The following is a 13,907-nucleotide window of genomic DNA, read 5'->3' as shown; positions in this document are numbered from 1 at the left end:
AGGTGGTGCCTTGGGAGATCCACATTTGACAACACTAGATGGTTTATCCTTCACTTTCAATGGACACGGAGAATTTGTACTGATGAAAGCAGCAGATGTTGAGGTTCAAGGACGATTTTCACCTCAGAGAAATGCTGCGGGTGTGAAGAGTGCTACATTTATAAGTGCAATAGCAGGAAAACAGTCCAATCCTAACAGTGATAAAGTGGAATTCAGATTGAATTCTGCAGCTACAGATGCAGGTAGATAAATGTTCATGAAATAAAATGTGGGGTCCATTCCTTGAAGTTTGGAAGAGCGAATGTTGTGTACCTTTAGGTGCACCTTATAATTCAAGCTTTAAATGCTGAGTGTGGCTGATTGATTATGATTCCATTCCTAATAAACTTGCATGGATGAGGAATCGAATGTTAAATGTGGACCAATATTTCTGTATAAGGGTGACCACATTATAGATGTTTCAGTTTAATTTCTTAGAACACAATGTGTTTTTACTCATATTTAACTGCTGTACCCTGGGGTATACTGGATAACCATGTGATTGAGGAAAATGTTGCCAACAAATCTCTCAAGATTTTATAGGTAATTCAAGGCTTATGGTCATGCTTCACAAATTTAATCCACTGTTTCTGTCTCCATTCTACCATATTGAAACTCAACTTTTTGAATTTGTGTCATTAAGTGGGGTACCTTTTTAAACATAAATTTTTCAGTTTACTTGGAAGGATATGTTAAAGCAGGTTAAATTCCTCTTATGCATGTAAACTGCAGTCTTTAAAATCTGTTTTAAACTAAGCTGGGATGCTACATAAACTTTTAATACTGTTTAGAAAGTTTTGTATCATAGACATAGCAAGGTGACAAATGCACTCAGCTGATGGTTGTTCAGGGCTCAAAGTAATTAATGGCCCTATGGTCTGGGGCTAGTAAATAATGGATTTGGGCCAATGCATTGTAAAGAACATTAGCCCTTGGGCTAGTTAATTTGAATACCTATAAAAATTCTTCAATGATCTTACTAGTAAATTAGATGTGTGTGCATCCAAGTTTTTTTCAGATGCAAAATACTTTCTTTAAGGTAGCTTATTACACCAAAATTTTATTTAATGGCTTATTAAAACACCCTCTTGTGTATTGTGATTTTATGATGATCGAAGGAGTAATACATGTACTAGCTTTCAATTATTTTATATGATTTTTTTGTGATTTTTTCTGGAATAATAGAAAAAAGTGTTCTGTTTATTTGGCAGAAAAGTGATTCTAGAGTCCAAATTTAAATGTGATTTGATGCATGACATGAATATCTAATAAAACATGCCTAAATGATTTGGATAGATGTTCTTCTAATCTTTATAATAAAAACATAGGAACTGTTGTGAATATTCAAAACATTATTTGTTAATATTTTCTAAAACTTACCAGGAAAAGGTTTGAAATTTAGGTATATACATGGGTGATACCATTTGAATTTTGAAGTTGCATTGTTTTGGGGATTTTCTCCCAGCCAAGGTTTTCATGGTCTGCCTAAAGTCGGCATGTTGAGAGTACTCGCTATTTTTCCTCAACAGAAATCCTAAAAAATGGCGCAGTTCAGTCTATGGATTTCTCTGGAGGAGCCGTGGATTGGAATGAAGTGTCAATCACAAAAGCAGTCAGCAGCAGCAACATAACCACTTACAAAATGATCTTTAGTGGAGGACTGACAGCAGGTGTACAGCTTAACAATGCAATGTTTCAGCTGGTCATTTCAGCATCTTCCAGCTACCGCAGTAATTTCACAGGTATAGTTTCTTATTTTCTTTTTCACAAGACAAGTTGTTAGTACTGGTAATCTCTATATAGGTTACAATATTACCGTATATACTCGCCTATACATGTAAGTCGGACTTTTGGGAGTCAATTTTTGGTCCAAAACTATGTCCGACTTATAGGCGCGTCCTAAGAAGATTGGTATTTTTCTGGGCGGCGTAATGTAGTGTTTTTTAATCAACTCCGATGATTGTCATGGACTACCACACAGATGATTATTGTTCGCAAATATCTAGATGTATTGTTTATGTATTTTAAAATTATGTATAAAGTACAAGTATTTACATATTTTTATCTAGTTAAAAATTATTTACATACCGCGTACCGGTAACTAATACTTTCAATTCAACTAATCTATCGTTTATCGGTGAAATTGAATTACGAACCCGATTTAATATTGAAATATTCATATATATACCAGCTGAAATATATTTCATAAAAGATTGAATATTGTTAACAGAATTTAGATTATCATTCTTGACTCTTAAAAACTCTATTGTTGATACAATGAATTATACCGGAATCCCACAATAACAGTTTTCGAGAGGCGCGTGCCACTAAGTAAACACGGTGTCAGGTACTGGTAATTAGGAGACCATAATTGCTTAGGTAAACAAGGGATCATCGTCCATAATAGATCAAGGGATGCGTTTAAACCCCAAACAGATATGGCTTGGATATTGAGCACCTCATAATTATTAATTTTTCAAAATATTATTTGCAACATAGGTAAAAACACTAGAGCATTGACTTGAAATTGTCAACCGATTCTTACAAAAATTTGTACCGACTTATAAGCGGGTCAATGGCAAATTCCTACAAAATAACCTTTAAAAATACAACCGACTTAATAGGCGGATCGACTTATAGGCGAGTATATACAGTAAAGGAAGAATAACCACAAATTTAAAGAAGATCTTTACAATTATTTAGGGCACCTGAGCGTAAATCTCATTTTCTCCAGTATCTGTCTGTCTATGGCGCACGATAATTTATGTTTCCTTGGGAAGATTATTTGATACATAATACTTGGATTAAGCAGAGGAATACCCCTTTTGATTTGGGTTTGTCTTTACAAAATTATGGGACTTGGAATTTTTTTTATATTAGTAAGATTATGACACACAACAACTTGAGAAGATTTTCTGAGAATTTAGAGGCAAAGCTCGGATTCCTAATGTAATCACTTTGTCCATCTGTCAGCACGTCCCATGACATGTGATAACTTTAATTTCCTATCGTGTTAGTTTTCTAGTTTCAGCTTAAAAATTTAATGGTTACCAGCAATATATTTGAATTCAGTAGCAAGCTCTAAAGAATTCAAGTCTAAAACATATCCAGTGTTGTTGTTTTTTTTCAAAAATACCTCTCATAATCCTATAATGACAATCCATTTTATCCTTCAAAGTCAAATCTCATTGATCTGAGAACAAAATTAGGAGTTTTGTGCAACAAAAAATACAAACCTCTGTTTTTTCCACATATAGACAGAGAAATTGCACTTAATATGTGTATGAAAAGATGAGAATGTAAGCTTTATACATACATGTAATCTATAATGATCTCAAATAGCTTGATTGTTATCAGTAATCATAGGCTTTAATGGATCTCAAAGTATTGTAACCAATGTAAAAGAATGCTGGAAGAGGGATGTACAATATGAATTAAACATGTATCTACAAGATGTGAATGCTGAAATATTTTATCAGTGGCTTAAAGATTAGGATTCTGTGCAATATGTGATAATTTGTTCTAATTTCTTTACAAAGAATATGTCAGTGCTACATGAGGATTTTCACCACCTTGGCATCGAACAGAGATTTATGAAGATATCATTTAAACTGTTATGCAATCTTCATTATATTACATAACATTTTCATTCTCTCTTTTTTTTCAATTAAACATCTTTATTTCCATGGTAGGCACACATTTAGAGGGAAGGGGGGGGGGGGGGGGGGGAGCAACATCCACTCCTAAAGCTTGGTAGAAAATAAATATATTTGCTTATTTTTGTGCACTTTTGGTTGCAAAATACTAAGTGTTGTACCCTAGAATAGATTTAGGGGAAATTTCACATGATGACACACACATTCACCCACCCAGGAAAATCTTCAGAATCCTCTTATGAATGCTTAGTACTTGTGCTCGCCTTAATGGTAACACCATCAACATAACTGAAAACACCTTGTTGAAATACTAATTATAGTTTATTGAATCAAGATACATTTACTCTGACCTGTGTTTTATTTTTTCTAGGACTCTTGGGCAACTTTGATGGTTCAACTAGTAATGACTTTACTTCACCAAATGGAAGTGTCACACCTTCTGACTCAGTCGAGAGTGTCATCTACACATACGGAGTGAAATGTGAGATTTCAATTGTTGTCATCTGTCTATAACAGTCTTCACGAAAACATTTAAAACTTGCTGGCCAGTCGGACCAGTGAACTGTCTGAATTTACTGACCCACAGTGAAATTTACTGGCTCCCTAAATTTTCATGTTTATCACATACACTATGGAATCCTTGTAAAATTTTACAATTAATTTCCTGAAACTATGGTTATTACTCTTATTTATATCTACCCTAAGACATCCTTTCTGTCGATACCAGAAAAATAACACCATACGCGGTATTTTCTCTCTTCGCCCACAAACAACAAGACTACAAATTCACGTATTTTTCACAAACATGACTTAGGAAGTAGCCAGACTAGCCTTCTCTACAAACATCAAATGTAAATGATTTATCAATTCTATAAACTATAGAAATTGCATAAAATCAGAGATAACTGCAATTGACGAAGTTCATTTTAGCTGGACAATGCAATATAGCAGCAATTATCGGTGTGCGGTGCGATACAGAACGCGGCCATTTTTGTTGTTTCAACAAGTTCCTTTAATATTCACGCGACCAACGTACAAGTTATCTTGACAATTACAAGTATAGTTATCGTTCTTTAAGAAATAAACAAGCCACGATGTCCAAACACTTACTTTATGTGCTATTTTTTTATATTTATTTTTATTTTGATGGTAAATTTAAGCAAATAAGACATTTAGAATATCTAAATCCAACATATTTATATTTAATGTGACTTACAAAAGGTCTACAAGCCCATCGGACTTCCTGATTTTTAATTTTCACTGACCCGACCGTAAAATTCACTGGCCTCGGTCTTCGGACCACTGAGTTTTCGTGAAGACTGTTATAGGGGTAGTAGGCATAATTAAGTTGTTGCTGTCTATAAATTATATATATTCATAAAAGCATTTATTTTAATACATGTTATGGAGGATGAATGAAGTTTATTCATCAGAAATTTATGCATGATAGAGTTAGATTAATTGAACAGTCAGGGAGGAATGCTTACAAACATAAGATTCCTTGAATTTGGTGATATTCACATACCCATTACCATTCCTGATGCTAACTAGACAACAAGAGTATTATAGTTTATTGTGTTTTTTAAAGACTAATCAAAAGGGTACATGTATGTTCCGAACTGTGATGGACATTAGGGAATTGGCATTGAAACGGCCGCATTGTGGGATATACAATAAAAAACTGGGTCCAGAAGGGATAGCTGGTATACCGACTAATAAGTACCGGGCAAAACCAGTGGCCCTGCGTTGGGCGCAGGTGGCAAGGATCCCAAATTTAGGTACTAGACATTTGGGTCCGAGGTGGTTGAGAGCACATCTGTATACCCAGTTTCCCGGTGATTGCTTCTGGTTAGTAGTACTTCTCTACCCAAGTACTCCAGTACTAAGTCTCCCCTCCTGTTATGAGAGGTGGAGAGGGCCCCAAGCCTGCAGGCTTTGCTATGACCCCAATCGAAAACTTTGCCTTACATGGCATACATTTGTAGACAACCTGTCTACCCAACATTTTTTACTTGATAACATGCTCTACATTGCATACATTTGTAGACAACCTGTCTACCCAACATTGTGCCCACCACTATGCATAATGGCTGGGCAGGGAAACAACGAGCCAGATATGCCCACAACCCTCCCATCCATCCCTACGGACCCGCCACATACATCGATATGATGTTCCTCCATTACTCAGGGGATACCTTCCCCCAGGATAAGGGACAACAAACCCTTTGTTGGATGATTATAAAGAAGTGTTGCAAAGCTCAGCTACGGGAGTACCAACAAATTTGTAGTATATATATATTGAATTATATATAGGAGAGAGGAGAAACTCTCTTCGGCTGTACCGGGAACCCCTGCATTACTAGTCAGGTGCTCTAACCACTGAGCTATCCAGGCCGACATTCACGGTCCGTATAGCCCTAATTACTACATTCCTCCCTCCTTAAACAGTCTTCGCCCTCGAAGACACATAACCCAGATTCTGACCCCTGACAGGACCTGCGACTGCAAGACCAGGGGTAGTCAACAGCACCAAATGTAGTAAATATATAAATGTATTAGTATATATAGGAGAGAGGAGAAACTCTTTGTCTGGACCGGGAATCGCACCAAGGACCCCCTGCACTACCAGACAGGTGCTCCAACCACTGAGCTATCCAGGTCGATATCCACGGACCGTATAGCCCTAATTACTACATTCTTCCTGCCTTAAACAGTTTTCGCCCTCGAAGACACATAACCCAGATTCTTCTGGCCCCTGACAGGACCTTCACCTGCAAGACCAGGGGTGGTCAACGGCACCAAATGTAGTAGATATATATATATATATGGATGTATAGTATACTAGCTTCGTAAAGTGCGCTCTAAATATACAGTTCCTGGGAGACATAGAGTTGGTCGGCCAATGCTATCTGGAGAGAGCTGACGGAGAAAGATCGTAGGGAGTGGGAAACATAATATGTAGTGTTTGGTATCGTTGGAATCGGCTCAATATGCTGAAAAACAATATAAGTATCAGGGGGGGGGGATTATTGACATTTTTTCTTTTCTTAAAATTCCACCCTTATCTTGATTATTTGGCCTGCGGCACATTTTCACATCTCCCGCAAGGCGCCCGTGGCCAGAACAAAGCTCTTAGCAGATGTGTGTATTCGCAAATAACACACACCGTGGAACACGGAGGACACGGTGTATCTCCGTGGATTTTCCATCGTGGTCTTTCCACGGTAGGGTGTATAAAACTCGTGTCATGTACTGTAATACGGACAACTTTAAGGTATATATTAGTGTTGATTCTGGGCCAGTGTGGGTAGGTAATTGTCGTGAGGGACAGAATTATCCAGGGTTTATGATTCCCCAGATGAGTGTGGATCCGAGACTGTTCATATATGTAAACCACCCGTTCCCAGATCGGTAGACTGCCATTCTAAATCCCTCCAGTATTTCAAGAGTTCATGGACCCTTGTTTTTTACATTTCTAACCTAATGCTAGAAAAATTACAGGCAGACGTTATTCGTCAATAGACAACATGTGCGAAGATTCGCTTCACTAGGCACATGGTGTCATCGCGTATAGAAAAAACCCCACCCCCCAAACAAGGGCCCCCAAGGGGCAGCAAGAAAAGTACATATACCTGTTACAAGCAAAGAAAGAAGGAAAGTTGTTCGTTCCGTATCTCGTAGCGCGTCGTCTCCCCCGTGCTTGAGCTGGGAAGATGAAGTTCTCAAATCACTCCCTTCGGCTTCTCCTATTGTGAGACCTCCTCGACAGTGGCGAATTACACCCCGGCAGTAGTACTTCTCATGATGTCGATGGAAAATTCTCCTATTGTGAGGCATGATCATGATGTCGATGGAAAATTCTTAGAGAGCGTCTGCTATGTTTCAGTGCTAATCTGACCTTCTGCGTGTAAAGCAGACGTGATAACCACTACACCACAGAACCGAGTAGTACTTCTCATGATGTCGATGGAAAATTCTCCTATTGTGAGGCATGATGATGATGTCGATGGAAAATTCTTAGAGAGCATCTGCTATGTTTCAGTGCTAATCTGCTCGTGTCTGGGACGGAAAAGGAAGTGCTATCTACACATTAACTCGTACTATGATGGCTTTGGTTTTGATTAATTCGTTCGATTTTTAGATCGGCCAACATTGGAAAACAGTTCTTCCGTCAATTAAATGAGATTAATCTGGCATGAAGGCAAATTAATCTTTATTGTTCTTGGAAGATTAGTTTGAAGCTGGATAAATTTAGGGTTTCAAACAAAACAGTCTGAATGACTATGATGCTTGCCTTTACATTTGTTCTCGTATATGTAATTGACAACACATTTTGTCAGAATTTTGTTTTTCATAGAGCATTTAATGTGAAATTGCTACATTGTAACAATGTGTATAAAAATATAATGAAACTTTTTCCCTGGAGCCTTCATGGACTTTTTCATGAATGAAATATTCAGCATCGTTGTAAAAGACATTGCCTTAATTAATATCATTTAAAATTATTTTTTACTTGTACAAAATATGAGAAATTTATATTTATCCTCAACTCCATCTTATTTGTTAACAGCATCTTGCACATGCTTCCTTGTCAATCATTTTTCTTCTTAAGGGAGTTTTTATTGCAGAGAAACCAGTTTAGGTTTCAACTCGGTTTTTAAAACTTTCCATTTATTTTCAAAACCAGGTGGGTTTTTTTTCATTTATTGGTCTTAAGCTGAAACTAGTTTCTGGAAAACTTGCAACCACCTCCAAGTGCTGTTTTGGTGGTTTTAACTCTGTTCAACATGGAGACTGCAGAAGTTTTGGTACTGGAGTGCAGCACTTGTTTCCAACAGTCTGATCGTATTGAGCAGTTTACTGATCATCCTTGCTGTGAAAAATTCGTTAAAGTTAATTCAGAACATAACAGACAAAATGCATTTCACAAGATTGAAAACTGTTGCCCCACACACTCCAAAATATCCCTGGAAATATATCTGCAATTGTTTGTAGGCGTTAGCTGTGCAAAAACATATTTGATCAATCAACAATTGTTTTTCAACTGCGGTTTTCACACAAATGAAAATAAGTTGCAGAAGTTTCTTCTTCTGATTGCAAAAAATAAATCAAATAGGTATGTAAGTGCTATGTTAGCTATTTTTGATGTTTTCTTTTTTTGAACAGAAACTTTCCATTTAGTGCCAAACTATTAAACCATATATCAAACCATTTTCGAAATTGATGAAGTTCAACCTAAACTCAGACTAGTTTTTAGTTGCATTTGTCAAGTTTACACCAATTGTATTTGGAATAAGATATTGTAACCATCAGATGACATCTTTCAGATGAACACAAGATAATGAATTGCCTAAATTCTGCATAGAAAACTTGGTGCCAATTTTAATGATTTAAAGCCTATATATTTTTTTTTATGAAGGGCAAAACGACGAGAACGCTACTCTGTTTACGTATGATGGAAGTCCAAACAACACTAACTGGGCTAGCCACGTAGATACAGCTTACACCCCAGTCTTCTTCAATGCTAACCTGACCATTATGTTTCCGGATCCTGCCAAGAAAACTCAAGCCATCAATACTTGTAACAAAGGGGCTTCCACAGATTCTGATCCAGAAAAGCGCAGGGAATGTTACTTTGATTTCAAGGTTACAGAAAATGCTGCTTTGGCTTCAGCTACCTCTGACACCAAGACGGCTTTAGCAGAAACACAGTCCACTCTTGGTGAGTTTGCTCTAACATTTTGTGTTGAAGATTTTGATGAAATAAATGAGAGTCCAGTATAGGCTCGGATGGATAGATTAAGAACAATATGAATAAATTGCCTTGTACAAGGACACAATACGCAATTTCAAATACAACTTTACCAAATTCACCTTGCTTCTGGACATACACGTCATTTCTCAATAATAGATATTTTTTGGTGACATTTCACGTACAATTCACCTGCATTCTCTCTTGTTTCTACAAAACATCTTGGGGTATATTACCATGTCTGTTTTAAAAAGGGTTAGCATATTTTGATAGTTCCTGGTTGCTGCAAGTAAACATGTAAAGTTGCATGTAGCTCTTGTGTATTACAGAAGTTTGTATATATAGACATTATAAAGTTATTGTAGCAATAGGAGAAAAAAATCTTGGGAACAGTTGGGGTTCTAACCTAGGACCTATGCATTACTAGTCAGGTGATCTAACTACTGAGCTATCCAGGCCAGTATACAAAGTATCATACATGCCAACTTTTAAAAATCCCCATGGGTGATTTTGCACGCGACGACCTTTTTCAAAGCTCAAAATTCACAAAATTTTACCATGAAATAAATATTTGTCTTTTCAAGTAAAATATCAATCTAATCATTGTACATGTATCATATATTAACATAACATCAAGTGTGTTTTACCATTAACTTTAACAAACTATATTTTAAGAAAAAACACTTTGACGTACCTTATTACATATTTTGGATGCTGTCAGCAAGAGGCAAAAATCGGGAATGTCCGATTGTTTGGTGGTGGCACTATCATCGTTGTCATTCACGTTTGTGTAAAGGATATGTCAATTTGAAATCCGTCTTCCCGATTAATTACTATCAAAACATGCTTCGCACTGTCCAATAAGCACCCTGACACAGGCAGACCAGGTAAATTAAACCACCCTGATACCACGCGACACAGGTAAACAGAAATGGCTGACTATTGTCCCGATTTCTGATTGGCCAGTTCAGAAATGACGCGGGATTTCAAATTCCGGTTGGAAATGGGGGTTTGTTGTCGTAAAATGGGAGATATTTTTAGAAAATCGGGATTTCAGGGTATTTTTGCAATCCCGATTGGGATATCGGGATTTGCCTTTTCAGTTGCTTCAAATCGGGAGAATCCTGCACAAATCGGGAAAGTTGGCATGTATGAAGTATGGTCATATTACTTCTGTAACAAAATAAAATTCAAACCTATTTCAGAAATCATATAAAAACTCTTCATATCAAGGAGATGCAAAAATGATTTAAGGGAAAATGTCAGGCACATCATGTATGTTCTTGAGGAGGAATAACACACAAGAGAAATATGATATGTATGGAAAGTGGAGGATATGCACAATGATAGTTAGAAATTATATGGTTTCAAATTTAACTCATTTAGTGAAAAGATGCAGTTTTAGTAGAAAATGATCTGAATAAAAATTAGAACCTATCCTAGACTTGAACGTACAAACTACAGTAACGACACATAAACCTGCTGAGCTACCCAGCGAGGCAATTAAGATTTAAAACTACAGTAACGACACATAAACCTGCTGAGCTACCCAGCGAGGCAATTTAGATTTAAAATCTACAGTAACGACACATAAACCTGCTTAGCTACCCAGCGAGGCAATTAAGATTGAAAACAAATGTACGCATGCTGGTATTTATATTTTCAGTCACATTTCCAAAGGAGGTTGGCTATTATGACGCTGTAATATTCCTCTATAATATCCATGTCATGTAAACCACAAACTTAGTCACACATGACCTTCTTTTGTCTACTTTGTCTACGTTAATCCGTATAATAATTGTTCTATGTAATTTTACACTTGGAATTGGTCTTTGGTCACTCTTTAACTTGTGCTCTTAATATAAAGATTTTTTTCCATCCACATTTCATGTGTATGTAATTTTGTTTGGTTTTCAAGTCACCTTTATTTCTTTGTAGCCAACTATCCACCAGAGATAAAGAATGGCAATGTTACAATCCAGGTATCGGTTGGTGGTAATTTCTCACTACAGCTAGTGGCTGAGGATCAAAATTCAGGGGACACCATCTCTTTCTTTTTGAATAATGATGCTCCTTCTGGACTTAGTGTGGATAATGCAACTAAAAGACTGACCTGGATCAATGTTCCGGACAGTAACTCCATGTCTATCCAGGTCACAGTGTCTGATGGGAAGGCCCAGTCTCTGTGGACTCCAAAAATTAAATTGTGCAAGTGTAAGGTAAGAAGTTACATGTGTATAATGTAGAGGACACAATTACCATTCCTGCTCATAAAGATGGATATTGTTAAGTTATAATGTAGAGGGCACAATAATGAACAATTCTAAAATTAATGTCTGTTGAAAACTTTGTCTCCTCGATATTTTCAGTAAGGAAGGATTCCAAAATATGAGTGATTTTCAGTAATGAAATATCAAATGTTTAATTTTGGCAAGAAATATTTTGGGGATTTTAAAATCTTAATGCCTTTTTTTTTAAAAACAATATCATTTAGTGAATATATATCATATATGAGTGATTATATATCCATTGTACATTTTACCTTTAAAAGTATATATTTTGATGCACTTAATTTCTATTTGTAAAAAAAGCACCATATATATATATATATATATATATATATGGTGCTTTTTTGGCAAATTTTCCTCATCTGTCAAAAAACCCAACATTTCCAGCACACTAAAATTACCCAATATACTGTATATTATTATGTAATAAACTACACTCATTTTTAGCTCACCTGAGCCGAAGGCTCAAGTGAGCTTTTCTGATCACATTTTGTCCGACGTCCGTCTGTCTGTCTGTCCGTCTGTCTGTAAACTTTTCACATTTTCATCTTCTTCTCATGGACCACTGGGCCAATTTCAACCAAACATGGCCAAAAGCATCCTTGGGTGAAGGGCTTTCAAGTTTGTTCAAATGAAGGGCCATATCCCTTTCAAAGGGGAGATAATCACAAAAATGCAAAAATAGGGTGGGGTCATTTAAAAATCTTCTTCTCAAGAACCACTGGGTCAGAAGAGCTGAAATTTACCTGAAAGCTTCCTGACATATTGCAGATTCAAGTTTGTTCAAATCATGGCCCCCGGTGGTAGGATGGGGCCACAAGGGGGGGTCAAAGTTTTACATACAAATATATAGGGAAAAACTTTAAAAATCTTCTCAAGAACCACTAAGCCAGAAAAGCTGAGATTTACACGAAAGCTTCCTGACATAATGCAGATTCAAGTTTGTTCAAATCATGGGCCCCTGGGGTTGGATGGTGCCACAATAGGGGATCAAAGTTTTACATACAAATATATAGGAAAATTTTTTAAAAATCTTCTTCTCAAGAACCACTAAGCCAGAAAAGCTGATTTTTACATGAAAACTTTCTGACATAGTGCAGATTCAAGTTTTTTCAAATCATGGCCCCCGGGGGGTAGGATGGGGCCACAAGTGGGGGGGGGGGGTCAAATATAGGAAAAAGATTTTAAAATCTTCTTCTCAAGAACCATTGGGCCAAAGAAGTTGACATTTACATGAAAGCTTTCTGACATAGTGTAGATTCAAGTTTGCAAAGGGTAGTTTGGGCCATAATAGGGACTATTAGGTTTTACATGCAAATATATATGGAAAGTCTTCAGATATGGGCCAAGGTGACTCAGGTGAGCAATTTGGCCCATGGGCCTCTTGTTTCTGAAGAAATGCTCCCGAAAATTAGAATTTGACTTAGATATATAAAGAATTTTCAGTCCAGTCAGAATGTTAATGATCCAATTTGTATGTAGAATGGTGGTACGTGTGGCTTCAATGTAGACAGCAGTGACCAGTTTTTCATTGTTCCCTGTACCTGTGTGACAGGATATGATGGTAACTTTTGTGAGAATGACCAGGATGGTTGTGCGGCCAATCCCTGTTGGCCAGGAGTGGACTGTACTGATGTCCTTGCTCGTGATCTGTCCAGCACTCCAGCTGGATTTGTCTGTGGTTCCTGTCCAGCTCATCTCGATGGAAACGGCATCACTTGCTCAGGTATTGTACATTGTATATCATTTAAGGAATCAATGACAATATTGCATGGTTTCTTTGTATTCTGTTGATATGGGAAAAAATGAAACAACACATGATATAATTTGTATAATCTAGGAATATGTAGTAATAACACAGTGTTTCTATTGTTTTCTTGTTTCCTTATAGCACAAGCAAGCTACACATTTATTTTGCAATTTAACATATTTTTCAAATACATGTGTAGAATTTTGTTTGTTGAAAGTATATATATTTGTATGACAATTTATATGGAGAATTATAAACAATGAGACACTAAAGGTTTATAAATGTGAAGATGTCAGAATCACATTGAGTTTTTGAATTTAATTGTTAGAGATTACTGCAAATTTTACATTATGCTGTAAAGTTTTTGCCATGCATATGCAACATTGATGTACTATAACTTGTCAATGGGCAAAAAGGTCTTG

General features: G+C 36.6%; 1 protein-coding gene across 1 annotated transcript in view; it reads left to right on the top strand.

Annotated features, from left to right (window-relative positions):
- The window catches only part of LOC125655815 (uncharacterized), a 107,999-nt gene that overhangs the window by 71,130 nt on the left and 22,962 nt on the right, over positions 1-13,907 (top strand). The window contains exons 45-50 of the mRNA XM_056145734.1: positions 3-242; positions 1,569-1,781; positions 4,066-4,176; positions 9,115-9,417; positions 11,386-11,666; positions 13,218-13,461. Coding sequence (XP_056001709.1) covers positions 3-242; positions 1,569-1,781; positions 4,066-4,176; positions 9,115-9,417; positions 11,386-11,666; positions 13,218-13,461 — 1,392 coding nt within the window. The remainder of the gene's footprint in view (positions 1-2; positions 243-1,568; positions 1,782-4,065; positions 4,177-9,114; positions 9,418-11,385; positions 11,667-13,217; positions 13,462-13,907) is intronic.

Source organism: Ostrea edulis, chromosome 7, assembly GCF_947568905.1.
Source record: "Ostrea edulis chromosome 7, xbOstEdul1.1, whole genome shotgun sequence".
NCBI classification, from domain to species: Eukaryota; Metazoa; Mollusca; class Bivalvia; order Ostreida; family Ostreidae; genus Ostrea; species Ostrea edulis.
The sequence above is the reverse complement of the archived record's forward strand: the minus strand, read 5'-3'. Positions and strand labels throughout refer to the sequence as shown.